Genomic DNA, 22403 nt, shown 5'->3' on the forward strand with positions numbered 1-22403 from the left:
CGACTCGTTTCCTACTATTTAGTAATGACCTAGGGTCAATGACCTAGGCCTCTTTGTCAGTGCTTTACGAATATATGCACTAACCTCCATCGAAGAACTGGATGAGCTAAACTAATGAGGTTTACTCACCATATTGTTTTTCATTCGGACTTACAGGTGTAAGTCCGAATGAAAAACAATTTTCCTTACAGGTATGAACTCTCCGCTAGGAATGCATGCAAAAGATCTTTGGTAGACGTAATATTGCCACACGGAATGACCTCCCAGCAGTGACTATGCCGAAAGAACCTTCTTATTTTGCAAAAGTGTTTGCTATGTAATTTGTTTTTGGATAAACGGACTATTAATCAAAAAGAAATTGTAAGGACTATTAATCAAAAAGAAATTGTAAGGACTGGTTATTATTATATATCTTTTGTTTAAGAAAAACTTTTTTTAAGAAAAAAGATTAGAAAAAAAGAGTTGAGAGATTAGCCGTTGCCCTCCCTGGCTTGAGAAAAATAAAATTATTACGAAAAAGATTTTTTTAACTACAAAAAAATGAAACTTTCTCAACAAAAAAACATAGGCCCTTAGCATCCGTGGGTAACGAAACTACTCCGTGGATCCAGCTGCATTTGTCATCTAGAACCTTGTCGGCCTTGTCTACACTTACAGCTCTTTTCGAGGTTTTACCAGTAAGTAAGTTTTAATGACTCGGCCGCTGCCCTTTTCGCTACTTGAGAATGTATCTATTAACATCTCTTTTTTTATCTCCTAACGGTAAGAAAAAGAAGATTTCTGATCCCTTCTCTCTTCGTCACTTCCAAAACAGAATAACAAGATACCTCCGTTCAATGTGTGTTGTTCTTTCTTGCTGTAAATTTTGCTAGATATATTTTAACCATCACAGTACCTCTAATGATTCGTATGAAACATTATCTCTTCAATGTAATCCCGGGACACTTCCTAAACAATTATGGTGGGAAACATCTTGCCAGTATTTTCTACTTTTCCAATTAGCTCAAGTTCATATCTTAAGACAGTGGGTGACAACGCAATGGTCTCTTAAAAATTTGTCAGATTATTTTTCCTTTTATTCTCAGTGCAACAGTAGCCGGCAGATACTTTTAGGGATATATGTTCCCTATTTCTATTGTTTCCCGGCTTGCCTGTTTTATTCTTTTAAAGGATAAAACACAAAATCTGCAAATCACATTAAATCCTTTTATGCATAGGAGAGAAAATGTTAAGATCAAAGTCAAGGTATGAGTTTGGACAATGAGAATGTACATTGCAGGTGCGATGTACATTCTGCACTCAATTTTTCTAAGATCTGTCTTCTGCTTGTTTCAAAATTTTCCTCCGTGTTTTTTTCTAATTAATTTTTTGCCCGCTACTGCAAAACACTGCATGACTGCTTTTTGAGGACTTTTTCATTAAAATGGGAATTAGTGATTTAAAAAAAAAATTGCAAGGCATATGGCTGTGTGAGTTTTTGTTTAACCAGCTCAAAGAATTATACATTTTCACTGTTCTTGGTACTTTGGCCTTTTTTGTGATCATTGCTTTTGAATTCAATTGCATTTACATAAACACTACGGATTTGGTCCACACGCTATTACAATTATTCGTATATTATTATAATCTTGGTCTTACATCTTAGCTGGGAAGCGCAATATTTTTTGTTAGAAGCCCAATATTGGTTATTTTTCTTATTGATTTTGTGATTTACTTGTATAATTATAATCTATTTTCCTGTATGCTATAGTTATTACAGAGTTCAGTGGACAACATAAAATGTCAAAGGTTAGTTAAGGGAATTGGTAAAACATTTAAGAAACTCGGAGTGAGGTAATTTATTCAGCCTAAGGACGGTTCAAATATAGGAGCAGGCTGATATCAGTTCTAAGATCAAAGTTTGAAAGATGAGTTCTAAGATCAAACTGGCTAAACAGTGGTTCCTTGTTTATGTGTTCGACAGTTTTTCTTGCAATTGAATCTTCTATGGCACTCTTGGAATATATGATCCCTGTTTTTATTGTCTTCGGCTTCCCTGTTTTATACATTTTCCGAAGAAACTCCCTTATAACTTGTATGTAATTCTTTTATCCAGTGTAACCTAGAGGAAATGTTTGGATTGTACTAAATTATAGTGAAAATAAATTGATAAACATAACAAGTTCATTTTTCTTCTCAGAAGAAAAGGCTGTTACAATAAACCGCTTTTGGTTAAGATCTTTAGTTGATATATGGCTTAAACTACTAAGGGTATGAATATAAAAACATTTCCCTCTTCCTTGACTCTTTTTGGGTCTGCTATATCTCTGGAACGGGGATAGGTCTTTGAAATTGGAAATTGAGAGTTCTATTGCCTTTTTTAAGATTCGAAAGTAATTGGAAGGCAGCCAACCCTCTCCCGTATCTTTTTTGCCACCCGCCCCCTGCCACAACCCATGACATCCAATTAAAATTTTAAGATTGATTTTTCGTCCAAAAAAGTCGAAAGGTTCAATAAATATACCTTGAAGGATGACATGAACCCCATAACCCCTGGAATAAAGACTGTGAATTATGCAAGTTACCCATTATTTGCACCCGGATTGTGAAGCAGATAGCAAAAAGGGTATAATTCATCCTGGATATTCGATTCCCTCGAAACTTTCAGAGATCGCTCTCTGGCACAAGAAAATCATGCATCTTGTTAGATGGAGGGTTGATTGGGCAAAACACTGGTTATTCCTGGTCAATTGTATTTTAAGCTAGCTCTTAATAGGTCAAGATTCTGATAGTTTCCCCTGGGTGTAAGCCTACTCCTGAAACAACACGCGTATCTTTGTAAATCAAAGGGCATTATGTGCAACTGATTTTCAAGTTGTTTACAATGTTTCAAAATGGCTTATGGAATCGAGTTGAAACTTTCATTGAGTATTGGAGGGTAAGGGGATCAAGTGGATTTTAAATTTTGACTAGGGAGGAGGGTCTGAGACAGACCAAAAGACACTATGTTTATCCAGATTATCGAAGCAATATCCTCGGAAAGGCTTGGTGGATGGAGTTGAAGTGGAAAGTCTAGTGTTAGGAGGAGGGAGAAGAGGCTAAAGAAAGGTTTTATGTTCTAAGATCTTAGGGAATTTGTAATTTGTGCATTGTCAAGTAGTTAGTTAAATTATAAGCCATTATGTGCTGCCAGTATATCAAATTTGCGTTTCGGCTATGACTTGGGAATGCCTTATGGTATTAAATTGAAACTTCCAAGTAGTGTTGTGGTTGGGGGCAAGTGGACTCGGAGTATCACTTTGAAGGGTATAGTATGACTTAGGGTACTAAAACCTTCAGTTGGAAATCAAAGGTTTTAGTGCCCATTTCCAGAGTTGGGAGTGATTTGAGGGTAGCTTACCCCTTGCCATGTCCTATTTTGCTACCTTTGCTACAGCCCCAAGGCATCTGACCAAACTTTTGGGATTGCCTATTTGTTCAAAATAGTCAAAAGGTACAATAGATACGGCCTGGGGCTCAGGCCGTAAATTAGTGAATTATGCAAGTTGTTCATTGTTTGTACATACACTCTGCTTCAGGAATTGCTTTGGGGTTGATATGAAACTTTCTGGGAGTCTTGAAAGGTGGGGGGTGGGGGGCTCAAATGGACCTCATATTTTTACTTCGGGAGAAGGCAGAGGAAAAATAGAAAATTGCTGTATGTATTCAGGTCGTCGAAATAGCATATATGTTAAGTTTCGAGAACTTGTTGTTCGAAGTTGAAGTACTATTTTTATGGCACTTGGTATTTACCAAGTGACATATAGCGATCGCAATTTCTGTCCGTCGGTCTGTCTGTCTGTCGGTCCCGGTTTTGCTAGTTCGGGCACTTCCAGATAAGCTAGGACGATGAAAGTTGACAGGTGTATCAGGGACCAGACCAGAAAAAATTAGTAATAGTCGCTTCCCCGATTCGACCATCTGGGAGGGAGCGAGCGAACAAGGTAGTTGAGAAGAATTTTATTTGCCGATAAAGTAAATGATTGTTGCTCTTAACTGTGGCTTGCTGGTCTAGTGGTATGATTCTCGCTTCGGGTGCGAGAGGTCTCAGGCTCGAATCCCGGACCACCCCAATTTCTACATGAAAAAAATCCGAAACTAGATACGGATAACTAGAATAGAGTGACTAGATGATCAATATAGCGATCGCTAAAGTTGGCAGGCCTATCAGGGACCGGACCAGATTAAATTAGAAATAGTCGCTTCCCCGATTCGACCATCTGGGGGGGAGTGAAAGGACGGTTAATTCGGAAAAATTAGAAAAAGTGAGGTATTTTTAACTTACGAACGGGTGATTGGATCTTAATGAAATTTGATATTTAGAAGGACCTCGTGTCTCAGAGCTCTTATTTCAAATCCCGACCAGATCCAGTGACACTTGGGGAGTTGGAGGGGGAAACCGAAAATTTTGGAAAACGCTTAGAGTGGAGATATTGGGATGAAACTTGGTGGGAAAAATAAGCACAAGTCCTAGATACGGGATTGACATAACTGGAACGAATCTGCTCTCTTTGGGGGAGTTGAGGGGGGGGGGGTGTTAATTCGGAAAAATTATTCTGGTGCCCTTTCTAAGAGTCAAAAAGTATCGAAGGGCAACCACCCCCCCTCCCCCGTTCTTTCTTCCCTAAATGCCGATCAAGATTTTTGAATAGCCAATTTGGTCAAAATAGTCCTTAAGGAAAATATCTATGCCTCCTGGGTGGACAAAATCACCCATAGCCCCCAGGACAAGGGCTGTAAGTTATGCAAGTTGCTCATTGTTGACATACAAGGTTTTTATGGAAGGGGTGGTCACATAAATTTTGGAGGGGGATTCACTCGATTGGAAATTGAAAGTTTTAATTGCTTTTCTAAGAGTCCAAAGTGATTGAAGGGCAACTAGGTTCCTCTCTCCACGCCCTTCTTCCCGAAATGTATTCAATCAAAATTTTGAAGTAGCCATTTTGTGCAAAATATAGCCCAAATGTCAAATAACTATGCTACTGGGTTAGATAACCTCCCCTCCTTCAAGGCCGCAGGTCAAGGGCTGTAAGTTATGCAAGTTGTCCATTTATAACGTATAAGAGATAGTCATTTTGCTAAAAATAGTCCAAAGGTCAAACATCTATGCTTCTGGGTTTGATATCCCCTCCCCTGAAGCCCGCAGGTCAAGGCCTGTAAGTTATGCAAGCTAACCGTTGATAACAATTCACTGCAGGTGATAGATTCTTTAACAATGGTTTCAGCTAAAAGAATTGAGTCTTTCGATTTTGCGACAATGTGTACTAATTTATCACTTAATGTAGTGTTTGATAATTTAAAAACTGTTATCAAGAAATCTTTCCTCTTATCTAGTAAAAGGTTCTTAAAAATAGACACTTATAATAAAAAAGCTATATGGACAAATTGCTTTAATACTACAGTTAACTTGAGATGTTACAGCTTGGATATGATTTTTGAGTTATTAGAATTTGTTTTATACAATACTTATATAAGATTTGGGGGTGATTTGTACAAGCAAATTGTGGGAATTCTCATGGGGGGGAATGCCAGCCCATTTATAGCTGACTTGTTTTTAAGTCAACTAGAATATAAATATATGATGGATAAGAATAATCCAATTAATTTAAAACATGTTTTGTCAAATAATAAAAGATATTTAGATGATATTTTGGTCTTAAATTGTAAGGATTTCATTGATATTTCTAAAAATATATATCCATCAGAGCTTATTCTTGAGCCTAGTCATGGCGCTGGTCATGAAGATCATTTCTTAGATTTAAATATTAATATTTGTGATAATAATAAATTCAGTTTTAAAATGTATAATAAAACGGATGATTTTGATTTTGAAGTGATTAGTTTCCCATTCCCTGAAAGTAATATACACTCAAATATCACATATTCAGCGTTTTTCTCACAGTTACTTCGTTATGCAAGGATTTGTAGTAATTATATTGATTTTAAAAATAGATGTAAAATCTTAAGCCAAAAATTGATATCAAGAGGTTTTTCTGCAAATAAATTAACTTGGCAATTTAAAAAATTTAGTTTTCATTATAACGAACTTTTAAATAAATATCAAAAGAATTATCTAGAAATACTTAAAGAAATTTTCAACTAATTTCGGAGGTTCGAGAAATGTTGTCGCAGCGCCATTTATTTTGAATTGTGTTTCTAATTGAGCGGATTTTTTTTTAAAATTAGCCACATGGTAAAGATGAATTCTATAATTGTTTAGTTCATTCAGGTTTTTTGCAATGTGTTAATATTTGTGATTTGGTAAAATTTATAATATTTAGTTTACCTATTGTTGCTAAAAAGAGGGATATATTAACAGGATAAGCTTGTTTTGGTTTTACTTGGTTGTTTTACATTTGCTGTTTTTTTTTTTCTTTCATAGGCATATATTTTGGGGGTGATACCTGACGCGGGGATGCCATGGATATTCTGTGGTAGCCACAACACTGTGCTGGGTAGAGAATTTAGATTGGCGAAACCCTATATAGGCCAGTGTATTCTCCTGATGAGCCCTTGCGTTGGGTTGTTGCCTCTGAATTATTTGTCTATATTATTTTGTCTTTTGTTTGGTAAATGACGACTTATACTTATTGACGACATGACTGCCTGTCCATGGATTATTCTTTATGGTTGATTGTGTATGGCTATGCTGTTTGACCTATGTGATTGTATGGATGAGTAGGGTTAAGGCCTCATTCAAGTGCTGGTCTATATTAATCACTAATTTAGAAAAACAGTCTTCCTTTTCTCCTTCTGTCTCTTTTTTTTTGTGTTTGTGCTGTTGCATTGGTGATTTCTCTTTTCATGATATAAGGTTTTTATGGAAGGATCGGTGGTATAAACTTCGGAGCTGCTACTTTTGCCTGTCACAATCTTTTTGGTTACTAAAAAGGCCCCGAGAACTTTTAATTTCCGTTCGAGTGAGCTCTCTCCTGATATTCTAGGACTATCGGTTCGATACAATCCCCTCAGGAAAAAAAAAGAAAAAACACGCATCCGTGGTCTTTTTTTAGGGGCGGTTGCAAAATTCCGCGTTTTTGTAGATAGGAGGTTCAAAGTTTTCAGCAGGACTCTTTGATATGCTGAATCTAATAGTGTGTTTTTCATCAAGATTTGCCTTTTCGGGGTGTTTCCCCTCTTTCGAAAATCAGGCAATTTTCGAAGGCTTGTACATCTTAATGGGTAACATTTAACTTAATAGATTTTGTATAAATATATTTTTTTGGTGTGAACTTTATAATTAAAGGCGCGTTTGAAATAGCGTGTTATAGTACTGATTACAGCCGTGCGGAGAGTCGCTAAATGATACTTTTTGGGTGGCTGGCTAATTTAAATTGCCGAATATTATATAGTCTTAACTATTGCTGGTGTATATGAACTGGTGTAAGTAATATGCTAATAATGGGGGTCGGATTGCTTCCGTTAGCCATTATCGTTGATTCTGTGACAGGAATTCATTAGAATTAATTATATATTAGACGATATATACCACCTTTTATTATGCCTAGAAATAGAATGTTCCCTAGGTGATATAACAAGGTTTATCTTAAAGTAAATCGCCCCAAATCCATTGCAATGTTAATTTTCCTATGTTATGAAAAGACATCTTCCTCTCTGACCCAAAATGTCAGCAAAATAACTTTTTTGCACAAGGGATATTTGAAAAAGGATCGAAAATTTGGTCGGTTTGTTTATGCGGATTTAATTCCCAGGAAATAGAAAAAGATCTAAAGTGAAACCTGGTAGCTTTTTTTTTAAAAAGCCTGGAGCGTAAAAAAAATTCAAAACTTAAAAAAACAAAAATACCGTAAATTAAAAAAAAACTTTTAAAATTAATTGGCCGGACTGAAAATTCTAGATTTCTTGTGTTTATTTCTTTAGGATTGTTTTTAAGTTTTCACAATTTAGACTCTTGTAGGGAAGTGATAAAAGTGACGATAAGAATTCGGTTTAGTATTTAATAAGTAGTGGTTTTAGGCCTCATAATCAGGGGAGGGAGGTACACCAAAATAGTGTAAAAATATAGAATGTAAGTACTGTCTCCCCTCCTACCAAAGCCTAGAAGCGACAATGCATTTGATTCAAAAATGAGGGTAATAACCATGGTGTAAAATAAAAATAAAAAATCTATATGTTCCTATACGTTTTTCTTTTCTTACTTTCTCCTTGCCGACTTAATTTTACATTAAGAGCTGTTCTGGGAATATTATCCGGGGAATTTTTCAGCTGGGTTAGAATTGTTTGAAAGATACATCCGTGGGAGGGGGGGATTATCCTTGAGAAAAATTCTTCATGATGAAATTGTCCACGGAAGGAGTTTTCCATAGGGAGGGGGGATTCCGTTTTTGTTCAGATTATGAATATGGTTTATTATTTCATCAGTAGTGGTTTTAGGCGTCATAATCAGATGAAAATACTGCTACACCTCTTGGTAGTGCTGCTGCCTCTAAAAATGTAGAAGCGGGGGTGAAGGTACACTAAAATAGTGTAAAAATATAAAATAAAAGCACCACCACCACCACCCCCTACCAAGACCTAGAGCTGCCAATATATTTAATTAAAACAATGATGCTAACCATGAAATAAATTTAAAAAAAAATAATAATAACTTATATGTTGCTACATGCAATTCTTTTTTTATCCTAAGGCTCAAGTGCCATTTTTATTGAGGACACACCTGCCAGGTGGCAGGGAGACCGGCGGTCAGTCTGCCTCTGAATAAGAGTGAACAACATTTACAATTCAGATGGCCTAGATAAAAAAAATCATTTTTTTAAGAAGATCTAGTTATCAAACAGTTCGTGGTTCGGTAAACGGTGACTTGTTACCGAAACAGTTCGGTAAACGAAACTTTAAAAAATGGAATTTTGATACTAATAGATACATCAAAAGAATCGGATTTTTATGCTGATTTAAAATGTAGAAGTTTCATCAAATTTAGTCTTACTTATCATAAGCTACGAGCCTGAGAAAATTTGCTTTATTTTTGGAAAATAGGGCGAAACACCCCTAAAAGTAATAGAATCTTAATGAAAATTACACCATTGCACTCAGCGTATCAGAAAACCCTACTGTAGAATTTTCAAGCTCCTATCTACAAAAATGAGGAATTTCGTATTTTTTGCGCAGCATTAAAGTAAGGAGCAGCATTAAAACAAAATGAACGGAAATTATTACGTATATGAGGGGTCATCTCCTCCTAAATACCTGCTCTTTACTCTAAAGTATTGTTAAAGAATTATTAATATTCTTAAATATTCTTAAAGAATTGGGACAAAATTTAAGCTTTAGTGCAAAGAGCAAGGTATTAAAGAGGGGGCAAACCCCCTCATATACGTAATAAAAATATACGAATATAGAAGTTCGTTACGAAAGTTAATTCGGAAGTTACGTCGATTTTTTATTTATAAAAACGTTCGTAAGAAATTAAAAGTATGCAAATTTCGTTCTAAGTATTCATGTGCGGAGAGCCAAAATCAAAACATGCATTAATTCAAAAACGTTTAGAAATTAAATAAAAAAACAAGTTTTTTAACTGAAAGTAAGGAGCGGCATAGAAACTTAAAACGAACAGAAATTGCTCCGTATATGAAAGGGGTTGTTCCCTCCTCAACGCCCCGCTCTTTATGCTAAAGTTTTTCACTGTTTTAAAAAAATGATTTGAGAGAAAGTCTTCTAACGAGTCTTTGCAACTGCTTCTAACGTAAAACCTATCTGAAGCAAAAAAAAAACTAGATGATAGTTATTCCTCTTGTTATAAATTCAGGAAAAAAATAAGTTTTTTACCTGAAAGTAAGGAGCGACATTAAAACTAATAACAACAAGAACTAATTAGATTCACTCAAGAACTCAGTTACTTTTTCAGTCCCCTCTCCCCGTTTTTATACATAAATGGTTCTTGATAATTACACTATTCTTTATACCACCGTTTTATTGGAGACGGAGACTCGAGTGTTTCATATGAATTAAAACAGAAAGTCTCATTGAGTCAATTGAAAGTCATTGAAATTGAAAATTTCATAATCTTTCACACCTTTCGCATCTTTGAAGGATGATACTAGAAAACGTGTTAGGTCCTGAAGCTTTGGTGATACCCAGCTGATTGGGCGTTCTAAACCGCTTTTCTTTTTTATGTTTGTACAAGATATTTTCTCATATATTCTTGACAATTTCTGTTTTTTTTTGTACATACGAAATGAAACAGAAAGTCTCATACGGTCCTCTAATTGAAAAAGAAGAGTGTGTAGATCATGTTACTAAAAATTATACTTTGTATCTATATAATCTAGTGAAAATGAAAAAAGGTGCACACGCAAAGTTTCGAAAAAGAGAGATTGTACAAAGACTTACTTACGGGGAGTAATAAAAAAAGAAAAAAAAATTCAGAAGAGGAGAGTACGGCCGATAATTAGAAAAGTTATCTCCGCAATTTTTAAAAACAAGTTTTTTTTAACTGCAAGTAAGGAGCGGCATTGATTTTTTTATTGTTTTAAAAATTAGAGTTGTGACAAAGAGTCAAACTTTAGCGTAAAGAGCGGGACGTTGAGGAAGGGAAAACCCCTTTCATATACGGAATAATTTCTGTTCGTTTTAAGTTTTAATTTCGCTCCTTACTTGCAGTTAAAAAACTTGTTTTTTTTTAATTTAATTTCTGAACGTTGTTGTTGTTGTTTAGTTGACGTTTGAGCGAATCAACCGCTCGTATACGTTCGATTCTCTTTTGAAATTTGGGCTTATGAAGCCACGTCACTTTTAAAAACACACAAATAAAATTTTGGCACATGCCACGTCAACACTTAAGATATCTTGGGAGAGTTCTAGGACGTTGTACAGAGTGTTCTTGCTTAAATCACTGGAACTAGTATGTATATCACACCTCTATTCTTCTAATATTGCTTAAAATATCTGTGAAAAGAAACATACTCAGATTTAAATCAAGCTAAAATACCAGAATAAATAAATAGGTAAAAAAGTCAATACAATAAAGATAGAAGTTAATGCAGTTACTACAAATAAAACATCTATAAATAGAAACATTAATACGAAATAGAAAGGTCAATACAATGAATATAAAAGTCAATACATTAAAAAAAAAATAATAAATAAATCAGAGAATGTTATGCAGATTACAACTCTTTATATAATTAGTCAACAACAGCATAGTCTTTCTATGGACCCACTTAGGGGACTTAGCCTGACCTAGGATTGCTCTCATTGTAAAAGCGCCAAAATACTTTATAATTTGGTTTCTAAACAAATTTCTTTGTGCTTCATATTTTGTGCACTTCATGAGAATATGCCTAACATCATCATACTCATTATAAATATCACAGAAGGGCGAGTTGACTCTCTCCCACTTATGTAAAACTGAACGGGTTTTGGTATGACCTGTCCTCAATCTAAAAACAGCAACAGCAACAGATCTAACATCATGCACAAGTTCATCAGGTGTAAAGTTCTAAAATTGGATTTATGCAGCTTCTAATTTACTGAACGCTTTTGAATTGATTTTGATTTTGGCTCACCGCACATGAATAATTAATACGAAATTTGCATTTTTTTTTTTTTTTTTTTTTTGTTTTTTTTTTTTTTTTTTGCTAAATGGCTTTCATATAGGTTGATCGGACGATTTTAGTAAAAAAAAAGAGGTGGGGGAGGAGACCTAGTTGCCCTCCAACTTATAGCTACTTAAAAATGCAACTAGATTTTTTTACGCACGTTTTTGTTAGTAATAAACAAACTTACCTTACAACTTAACGTGCGGAATGAACTTCTATAATTGTGTGTTTTAATTATGTATATGAGGAGTTTCGACCCCTTGTCAATACTTCGTTCTTTACACTAAAGCTTCAAATTAACTGAAAGTCAGTAGCGACATTAAAACTTGAAACGAACAGAAATTACTTCGTATATGAAAGGGGCTGCTTCCTCATGTACGCCCCGCTCTTTACGCTAAAGTTTGACTCTTTCTCTCAACTCTTCTTTTTAAAACAGTAAAAACCTTTAGCGTAAAGAGCGGGGCGTTGATGAGGAAGCAGCCCCTTTCATATACGAAGTAATTTCTGTTCGTTTAAAGTTTTAATGTCGCTCCTTACTTTCAGTTAAAAAGCTTGTTTTTTTATTTAATTTCTGAACGTTTTTGAGTCAATGCATGTTTTGATTTTGGCTCTCCGCAGAGGAATAATTAAAACGAAATTTGCATTTTTTTTTTTTTTTTTTTTTTTTTTTTTTTTTTTTTTTTTTGGCTAAATGGCTTTCTCATAATTTTGATCGAATGATTTTGAGGAAAAAAGAGCGGGGGAGGAAGCCTAGTTGCCCTCCGAATTTTTGGTTAATTAAAAAGCCAACTAGAACTTTTAGTTTTTTACGAATCTTTTTATTAGTAAAAGATATACGTAACTTATAAATTATTTTACGTAAAGAACTTTTGTATTCTCATTTTTTATTACATATTTGAGGGGGTTCGCCCCCTCGTCAGTACCTCGCTCTTTCCACTAAAGCTTAAGTTTTGTCCCAATTCATTAAGAATGACCCCTGAATCACAAAAGCCGTAGAATAAATAGTTAAAATTACTAAGAATACTTTAGCATAAAGAGAGAGGTATTAAGAGGAGGTGAACCCCTCATATGGGTAATAATTTCTGTTCGTTTTTTGGCCACTTAAAAAGGGCACTAGAACTTTTCATTTTCGTTAGAATGAGGCCTCTCGCTACATTCTAGGACAACTGGGTCGATACGATCACCCCTGGGAAAAAAAACAAAAAAAAAAACAAATAAATAAACACGCAAGGGCGAGTTAACTCTCCCCCACTTATGTAAAACTGAACGGGTTTTGGTATGACCTGTCCTCAATCTAAAAACAGTAACAGCAACAGATCTAACATCATGTACAAGTTCATCAGGTGGTACCTTATAATCATAAAGTTCTAAAATTGGATTTATGCAGCTTCTAATTTTCTGAACGCTTTTGAATTGATTTTGATTTTGGCTCACCGCACATGATAATTAAAACGATATTTGCATTTTTTTTTTTTCGCTAAAAGGCTTTCTCATAGTTTGATCGGACGATTTTAGTAAAAAAAATGAGGTGGGGGAGGAGACCTAGTTGCCCTCCAACTTATAGCTACTTAAAAATGCAACTAGATTTTTTTACGCACGTTTTTGATAGTAATAAACAAACTTACCTTACAACTTAACGTGCGGAACGAACTTCTATATTTGTGTGTTTTAATTACGTATATGAGGGGTTTCGACCCCTTGTCAATACTTCGTTCTTTACACTAAAGCTTCAATTTAACTGAAAGTCAGTGGCGACATTAAAACTTGAAACGAACAGAAATTACTTCGTATATGAAAGGGGCTGCTTCTGCGTGTACGCCCCGCTCTTTACGCTAAAGTTTGACTCTTTCTCCCAACTCTTCTTTTTAAAACAGTAAAAACCTTTAGCGTAAAGAGCGGGGCGTTGATGAGGAAGCAGCCCCTTTCATATACGAAGTAATTTCTGTTCGTTTAAAGTTTTAATGTCGCTCCTTACTTTCAGTTAAAAAGCTTGTTTTTTTTTTTTTTTTAATTTCTGAACATTTTTGAGTCAATGCATGTTTTGATTTTGGCTCTCCGCAGAGGAATAATAAAAACGAAATTTGCATATTTTTTTTTTTTTTTTGGCTAAATGGCTTTCTCATAATTTTGATCGAATGATTTTGAGGAAAAAAGAGCGGGGGAGGAAGCCTAGTTGCCTTCCGATTTTCGGTTAATTAAAAAGCCAACTAGAACTTTTAGTTTTTTACGAATCTTTTTATTAGTAAAAGATATACGTAACTTATAAATTAGCTTACGTAAAGAACTTTTTTATTCATGTTTTTGTTACATATTTGAGGGGGTTCGCCCCCTCGTCAGTACCTCGCTCTTTCCACTAAAGCTTAAGTTTTGTCCCAATTCATTCAGAATGACCCCTGAATCACAAAAGCCGTAGAATAAATAGTTAAAATTATTAAGAATACTTTAGCATAAAGAGAGAGGTATTAAGAGGAGGCGAACCCCTCATATGGGTAATAATTTCTGTTCGTTTTAAGTTTTAATGCTGCTCCTTACTTCCAGCTGAAAAAAATTTTTTCATATTTATTTTTTTCATTGTTTTTTTAAGTAATGCTACTAAATCCTGCGCTCCCTTCATGGAAATTTTCTTCCCCCATGACAAATTCCTCGATGGAAAGTTCCCCCAGCATATCCCCCTCCTCTCAACCCCTCCCCCCAACCAAAAAATTCTCCTGAAAACGCCTGTACACTTCCCAATAACCATTACTATATGTAAGCACTGGTCAAAGTTTGTAACTTGTAGCCCCTCCCACGGGGACTGTGGGGGAGTAAGTCATCCCCAAAGACATAGTTATAAGGTTTTTCGACTACGCTGAATAAAATGGCTGTCTCAGAATTTTTTGACTCGGAAATGTCAACAAATCCGTTGACTTTGGGAAAATAATTAGCGTGGGAGGGGGCCTAGGTGCCCTCCAATCTTTTGGTCATTTAAAAAGGGCACTAGAACTTTTCATTTCCGTTAGAATGAGCCCTCTCGCTGCATTCTAGGACAACTGGGTCGATACGATCACCCCTAGGAAAAAAAAAACAATAAACACGCATCCGTGATCTGCCGTCTGGCAAAAAATACAAAATTCCACATTTTTGTAGATAGGAGCTTGAAACTTCTACAGTAGGGTTCTCTGATACGCTGAATCTGATGGTGTGATTTTCTTTAAGATTCTATGACTGTTAGGGTGTGTTTCCCCCTATTTTCTAAAATAACGCAAATTTTCTGAGGCTCGTAACTTTCGATGGGTAAGACTAAACTTGATGAAACTTATATATTTAAAATCAGCATTAAAATTCGATTCTTTTGATGTAGCTATTGGTATCAAAGCTACTGTTTGATGTTGCTCATTACTTCCAGCTGAGAAAAAAATTATTTATTTTCTCATTGTTTTTTTTTAATAATGCTAGAGAATCGTGCGTCCCCTTTATGGAAATTCTCTTCCCTCATGGTAAATTCCTCCATGGAAAGATCCTTCTGCGTAAGCCCCTCCCTCCGACCCACCCCACGTGGGGAAGTCCCCTGAAAACGTCCGTATACTTCATAATAACCATTACTATATGTAAACAATGGTCAAAGTTTGTAACTTGCTGCCTCGCCCCCGGGGACTGTGGGGGATTAAGTCGTCCCCAAAGATACAGTTTTTAGGTTTTCGACTACGCTGAACAGACTGGCTATCTCAAAATTTTGAGATAGCCGGTGACTTTGGGGGAAAATGTGCGTAGGAGGGGGCCTAGGCACCCTCCAGTTTTTTGAGTCACTTAAAAAGGGCACTAGAACTTTTAATTATAGTTAGAATGAGCCCTTTTGCGACATTCTATTACCAATGGGTCAATACGTTCACCCCAGGGACAAAAACAAACAAACAAATAAATATATCTGTAAACTTATCATATAAAAATATCCGTGATCTGTCTTCTGGCAAAAAATAGAAAATTCCACATTTTTGTAAATAGAAACTTGAAACTTGTACAGTAGGATTCTCTTATACGCTTAACCTGATGGTGTGATTTTCGTTAAGATTCTATGACTTTTAGGGTGTGTTTCCCCCTATTTTCTAAAATAAGGCAAATTTTCTCAGGCTCGTAACTTTTGATGGGTAAGACTAATATTGATGAAACTTATATATTTAAAATTAGCATTAAAATGTGACTCTTTTGATTTAACTATTGGTATCAAAATTCTGTTCTGTGTAGTTTCGGTTACTATTGAGCCAGGTCGCTCCTTACTACAGTTCGTTACCACGAACTGTTTGATTGGAGGTAGATTCAAGGCCAAAAGGAAATGCAACAAATAACTCTCTCTGGGTAACTCTGATTATGGACCGAGCTGCAGTAGGCCTCTAATGAAAGAAGAGGAGCTAAAAATAGCTATGGTTACATTTGAGGAATTCCATCTAAAGAGCAGTGAAACCGCTTTAAAAGAACTGTACTAGAGAACCAAAGGCCAATCTTCTAATGAAAACTGGATATACGAAAGAAGCAATAGAATAACTAGCACGTATTTCCACAGAATAGCTACACTCCAACAATCAACTAAAACTGCACTAATTGTGAAAGATATTAGAAATGGAGGCCGTGATCATGCTGAAAGGTAGTCGGTTAGAATCCTCGCTTTAACAGCATGTGAGGAAACAATTGGCGCGCAAATTACGAAAGGTGGAGATATTGGTTTTTTGGTTCACTCCACCCGCCAGTTTCTTGGTACTTCATTAGACGGGATTTTATCAGATTAGACACCAAAAAAAGGGCAAGACTGTCCACAGTCTTCCAGAAAACCATACCATAATTGATGCAGCTCGAACGGAAGGCCTTTTCAAAGATAATGAAAATCAAGAAAATTAAAAGAAATTTTGCATTCTTGCTTATAACAACATGAAGGAATGGTAAGTCCTTATAGTTGACTGCAATAGAGAGAATTGGGCCCGAGTATTCCCGAGCGTCTGGAAAGAGTGTCTTTTACCAGAAATTGTTGGTTCGTGCCTTCTTACAAATCTAGAGCCCAGAGAACAAATTTCTGTCGGAAAAGCTATGGAAAAGATAGGCTGTAATAGCCGTAAGAGGCAGATTTTGAATCCAAATAATACAGAACACAAAAATAAGAGGAAAGAAGATTTAGCAGAGGAAAAATTTTTATCAATCGTTTGGTCTGATTCTGAACCTGAGCTATAGTCTTTTTGTTTTTATGTTTTTTGTATTTGTATATTTTTTATGACAATTTAATGAGCGATGAACATATAAATCATTTACCAGTTTATTTAATATGATTTTGAACCAAATTTGCAAAAAAAATTGCTGATAAAAATTTAATGCTTATCACATTAATGACTCTTGTCTGATTGATTCAGATTATGATAAATAACTACCCAAATGACGCTCTGGATTTTGATGAGTAAAAAAGGCAGTTGGTCACGGCTTTATTTGGGATAAGAGCTGACTTTTCATTTTAATGTTTGGATTTAATGTTTAGACCTTATAGGTTCCATCTACTCATCCAAAGCAGCATCTCATATATTTATTTTTGTTTCATTTATTAATTTTAATTGATATTCGTTTTATATTTCGTTTATTCTATCATAGCAATTGGTATCATATTCTTTTTTCCCAAAACGTAAATTAGTTTTATGAATTTCCCTCGTACGAGGCAGTTATATGACAAAAATTCGTTTGAACCGGAATCTTTTGAAATATACTCTGTACTATACCTTATCCAGCAACAGGAGCAGCTTAGGAGATAACAAAGGCTCTGGCCCTCTTCAAATTTAAGGGGTTGGAACTTGAGTCTTAAAGTCTGATGTACTTAACTAAATAATGCAATTGATATTTGTTTTCTTTCATCTTTTGGGAGTGTGAGACGGCTAAATTCGAGTCAGGTTGAAGAGATCAATTTTCCCGTAATTTTGTCTCGAAAGGATTACTTTAGAAAGAAAGCAACTGAAAAGCCATCTAATAAGAATAATGTTAACATACAAAATTGGAATAGGAGCGAATGAGAAGAATCCTACGTATGAATCCTACCAACCCCTCAGAAAGCAAGACATTTGCTTAAAGTGTCTTCATAAATCATTTGCAGAATCAGGGAGTCACTCAGCTGCTTTGAAGGGATACCATTCTCAAAAATCATTTGCACTAGGTGGCGATCGTGGTGTAAGTGGGCTATCTGTGGTGCAAAATCTGCTATGAGTAGCGCTAACAAAAGTGCTATGGTGGGCTTGGTCTACGCTTTGTCGAATGTGGGCACCCTTCAGTTCTCTCGTAAACCTGATCCACAACTCCAAATGGCAAGCTTCGACCTTTTCCTTGAATCTGATATTATCTTTTTTTCTTCTTTTTTTTGTTGCTACGCAGAATCACTAGTTTTGTATTGGTATATTTTATTTATTGGTTCCTTGATTTTAAGTCTTAAACTATGAATAATTCGGATGTGATATTTATTTTGTAATTCAAATCATGAATTGACTGAAACATACTATCTCTCCAGTAGTCGCGCCCTCTAGAGTACGTAATATGGTAGCACTATTTACGAATATACGCCCCAGCGTTTCCGCATTCAGACGGAATTTGCTAATTAAAATAAAGAGTGGTAATTCAGCATCAGATTGCTAGGGAATATATGGATCAGAAGCAAACATTTTTAAATACATTTTTCAATCCAGTTCTAAATAAAGCCTACAGCTTGCTGTCTTGTAAAGTTGGCAACAGTACTTAAGTTTTTTTCTTCTTTTTTTGGGGGGAGGGATCTCTTAGTATCCTCTTTTTATTGACCCCTTAAAATGAACCAATTGAGATATTTTTGGGACCCAAGTCCCCCCCCCTAAGTTATAATGCACTTTCATTTCTTTCAGCTTCTCATTTATTTTTGTCTGTAGACTTGCAGTATTTTTGCCAACAATACTGAACAATTGAATGAAACCAACTAGTTTTTCAATTGAATGTATAATAAGAATTTTAATCCAAGTTTTCCTAAAATTCATAAATAAAACAAAAACTGCGATTGTGGTCGCTCTGTATCTTAGAAACAAACCTGCCTCAATGTCTAGGAAAGTATTGGCGAAAATAGAACCTAAGTAGCTATCATGATGGTAATTAACATACATACATACATAAAGATTGTTCTCATAAACAGAGTAGATAGGCTACACCTATGTTTTCACTTTTTTTTTTTTTTTTTTTTTTTTTTTTTTTTTTTTTTTTTTTGTTAAGCTTAGACCCGAAACAGAAACGAGAAGAACTTATTACAAAGGCAGTAAAATATTATTTGTGTATTTACAGTTCTTAATATTGAAATGTTTTTGGTTTATGAGTTCTTACTTTTGGATCCATTTGGTTAAATATTGCGACATTTTATTGTGGTATTCGTGGTTAGTTAATCAGACTTAAACCTCGCAAAAATAATGCGGAGAAGGTTCATTTTCCGATAATACGTGTCGGAATATATTTATTGATTTTACACTTAAAATGCGCTCGCTTGCATGTCTTCACACATGTTATCTTCGTTTCCTCTTACTTCGTCATCTCAGTTTCGGTGCTGTAACGAAATCCGATAAAATGACGTTTTAACTGGAAGCTCACAAGAGGCCTAAGAGAAACGTGACTCATCTTTCTATTTAATTTTTCAGAAGTTAATCTATCCTAGATCACTTCTCTTTTCTTTGTTTATTATAATATTTTAGCGTAAATAGCGGTTGATTGACTCTCATCCTTCTACTGCAACAATATTTCTTAAAATCATCTCATAAAAATGGTCGAAAAAAAATTTGCTGAATATGGAGAACTGAATAATGTTTTGAAATACCTTAAGGCCGATTCTTGATGAGGTTTTGATAATACTGAGATTTAGCTTTTGATAATTCTAGCCAATCAGAAATTTAATATATATATTTTTAATCAGAAAATTCTATGGAAAATCCGATGGGCTCACGTTAGTCCGAGCTAAACCCCAATATTAGTAAATTCTCATTGTGAATTAATTTTTAGCAAATCAATTCTAGAATTCACTTCAGCATTCTTCTTGCTCAAGCAAGAGAGTAAAGATAAAAATTTTGAGAATTTGTTCATCAAGTGGTTAGTTACTTACTACTTAATTCTCCTGCCGACTTGGCGCCAGCTCGAGAGAGCAGACACCATCTTGCTCTAGGAAACCCGGTCTTGAGCGGGTTTTGTGGACTCGGTTCATAAATTAGCTGTATAATCATCTTGGGGGATGTGACAAAGGTGCCAATAATTGACCAAATTGACGAATTTATTCTAAAAAGAGTGAAAAACATAAAAAGAGGGCGCCAGAAGAAATCTTGGGTGCCCATGGCTCCCTGGCCCCCCTAGATCCACCGGTGAATCTTCCTATCAATTTGTTTCTGCAGTGTGTTTGCGAAAGATTGTCACTACTTGGAATTTCTGGATTTAGTCCTGAGTTTGGGATCTTAAAAGGTGTGTTTAACATCTTGAATATTTATTTCTAACCTTGGGACTTTTTCGTAAGTTAATCTTGGGATATTGTAAAATTATCAGCACAAGTCTCGGTCTTGTGGACTCTGTTCGTAAAATTAGCTGTATAATTAGCTATAAATTGTAATTAACCTTACTGACAAAGTTAGCCTTGCGGATGAACTGACTTACTCAAAATAACGCTCCTAATCGAGGTCCAGCCTAGAGAGAAATCCTAATTCTTACTTCCTGTCTGAGCGTTCATGAGCTAGTGTAATGAATTCTTCTAGTGCGTTAAGTATCATTGACAGGTACTGTTCAAGGCTATCCCTCAATCTAGAGCGATGGTTTAGATTGAGGGATCTAAGATTGAGGGATGCTTTAATTGAGGGATGCTTTAGATTGAGGGATCTAACTTGAAGAGTGTAAATGATAGGTGTTAAGCTGATATGTGGAGAAGCCACTCCTGGACTCCAAACCACTCCTGGACTCCTACTGAGAGCTCCAAACCACTCCTGGACTCCAAACCACTCCTGGACTCCTACTGAGAGCTCACGAGAATTGAGACTTTTGTTCTTAAATGACAGTGTTTCGATATTAGATGCAAATTCATGCAATCTTATCCCTTGTTTCGTCACAAAAATTTTTTTAGGCTATATTTCTGGCACATAAGACGAAAACAGTAGTAGACCAGGTCTCATCGCCGTTAAGGAGAACTCGGACTTCAACGACACTTTTGATTCTCATCTTTGTTTCTTGTTTGATATTTGGCTTTGACCAGACTAGACGGTATAGTCAGGTGAAAGCAGATGAATCGGTAGTAGTATTTATGGACAGTAATAGTACTCTTGTTCTCTTACCAGCCATTTTTATCCGCGCTTTTAATGCTTCTTTCTGTTCTGATCCTCAACTGTTCTATTAGTCATTGGGGCAGGCCAGAATAGGTTTTCTTAATGTTATTGCAGTGAACATATAGGGTATCTCTAAAATACGTTTAAGGTTAATCAAAAATTATAAAAGCAGTTAAACAAATATGTGAATAAGATTAGCCACATATCTTCAGTACCTATTAAGTGTTTAATCACATTACGTCTGCATTACCACCATCTAATAAACAATTCCCAGCTAGATCATGCTCTTCTATATTGATGTCTCCATGTTCGTATGCTTTAAAATCAGTTTTTTTTAGATTAATAGCTTGTAAAGGATGGTCTCTCCTTGCTAAATATTTATTCAATATTAATCTCTTTTTTTTCATTTCAAAACCATATGCGGAACATCGAAGAACTGATTTAAAAGATGCAATGGCTGGCCACAGCAAATGTAACAATAAGCTGAGCTCAGCCTCCATACCGCTCGAGTGACCTCATGTACGTCTCTAAGAGCTGTATTAAATGGGGCTAACAAATCTGGAATTGCTACCTCTTGTTTTTATTAGTTCTAACGGCGTTAGAACGTTTTTAATGTTCTATTGTTACGATTTAAAGTTCAGTTGTCGATTTAACGTTCAATTGTTTCTGATAGCGTTAGCTCGTCTTTAATTGTTGCTCAACTTTTGTTGCTCATTTTCTTATATATTGATTCCTTAAAAATATCAAAAAAGATCTCTCGCAACATTCTCTAGATTTCTTTATTTAAAGTAGCTGAACAATTTAACTATTTTTTTTACTTGTTTCAGGCATTCGGACCAACTTCTGAGCTGATCGACCAATATCAAAACAGAGGTATAACTATATGGGGTGATCATGTCCGCCACATAATTGATCAAGGGAAGCTTCTAATCAACCAAGCCAAAAGTCCTTGTACAGCCGGTCTTGTTACTGTTCTTCTTGAGGGTGCACCCAACGCCGGGAAAACTGCACTTGCTGCTCATATCGCCAAAGTTTCTGATTTCCCATTTATTAAAGTTTGTACTTCAGAAGAGATGGTTGGATTCAGTGAAACTGCTAAATGTTTATCCATTAGAAAGGTAAATTAGATCAAACTGAGAATTGGTGAGACAATTTTTAAAGGACAAAATGAGTTTAATTTATTTACACATGATTTAGAAGTCATTTCTTCCTCGTCCTTACTGGTTTCTTTGACCCTTTTTTGTTACGCACATCTTATAGCCGTTCCAGATGTCTAACATTAGGGGCAGTAATTCACAAAAATTTAGGGAAGGGGTAACGATTTTCTCAATTTCCTTTATGTAAACACACAAAAAAATTCAAAGCCAGGGGGTTAACAATTTTTTCTAATCTACCAATGGAAATGCCAATTTTTTTTTATTTAATCTATTGTAGCCTATACACTTCCCTTCTCCCCTGATTGTCCACCCCTGATTAGTAGTGGATTTTATTGCGAGGAAGCAGCGCAATGGCACCCTTGTTATTTTTG

The 22403-nt window shown here is 35.5% G+C and overlaps 1 protein-coding gene across 1 annotated transcript in view; it reads left to right on the forward strand.

Moving 5' to 3' along the window:
• Positions 1 to 22403, forward strand: part of LOC136034996 (vesicle-fusing ATPase 1-like) — a 267443-nt gene that overhangs the window by 198312 nt on the left and 46728 nt on the right. Inside the window, exon 11 of the mRNA XM_065716566.1 lies at positions 21703 to 21993. Coding sequence (XP_065572638.1) covers positions 21703 to 21993 — 291 coding nt within the window. The remainder of the gene's footprint in view (positions 1 to 21702; positions 21994 to 22403) is intronic.

The sequence above is a fragment of the Artemia franciscana genome, chromosome 13, assembly GCF_032884065.1.
Source record: "Artemia franciscana chromosome 13, ASM3288406v1, whole genome shotgun sequence".
Taxonomy (NCBI): domain Eukaryota; kingdom Metazoa; phylum Arthropoda; class Branchiopoda; order Anostraca; family Artemiidae; genus Artemia; species Artemia franciscana.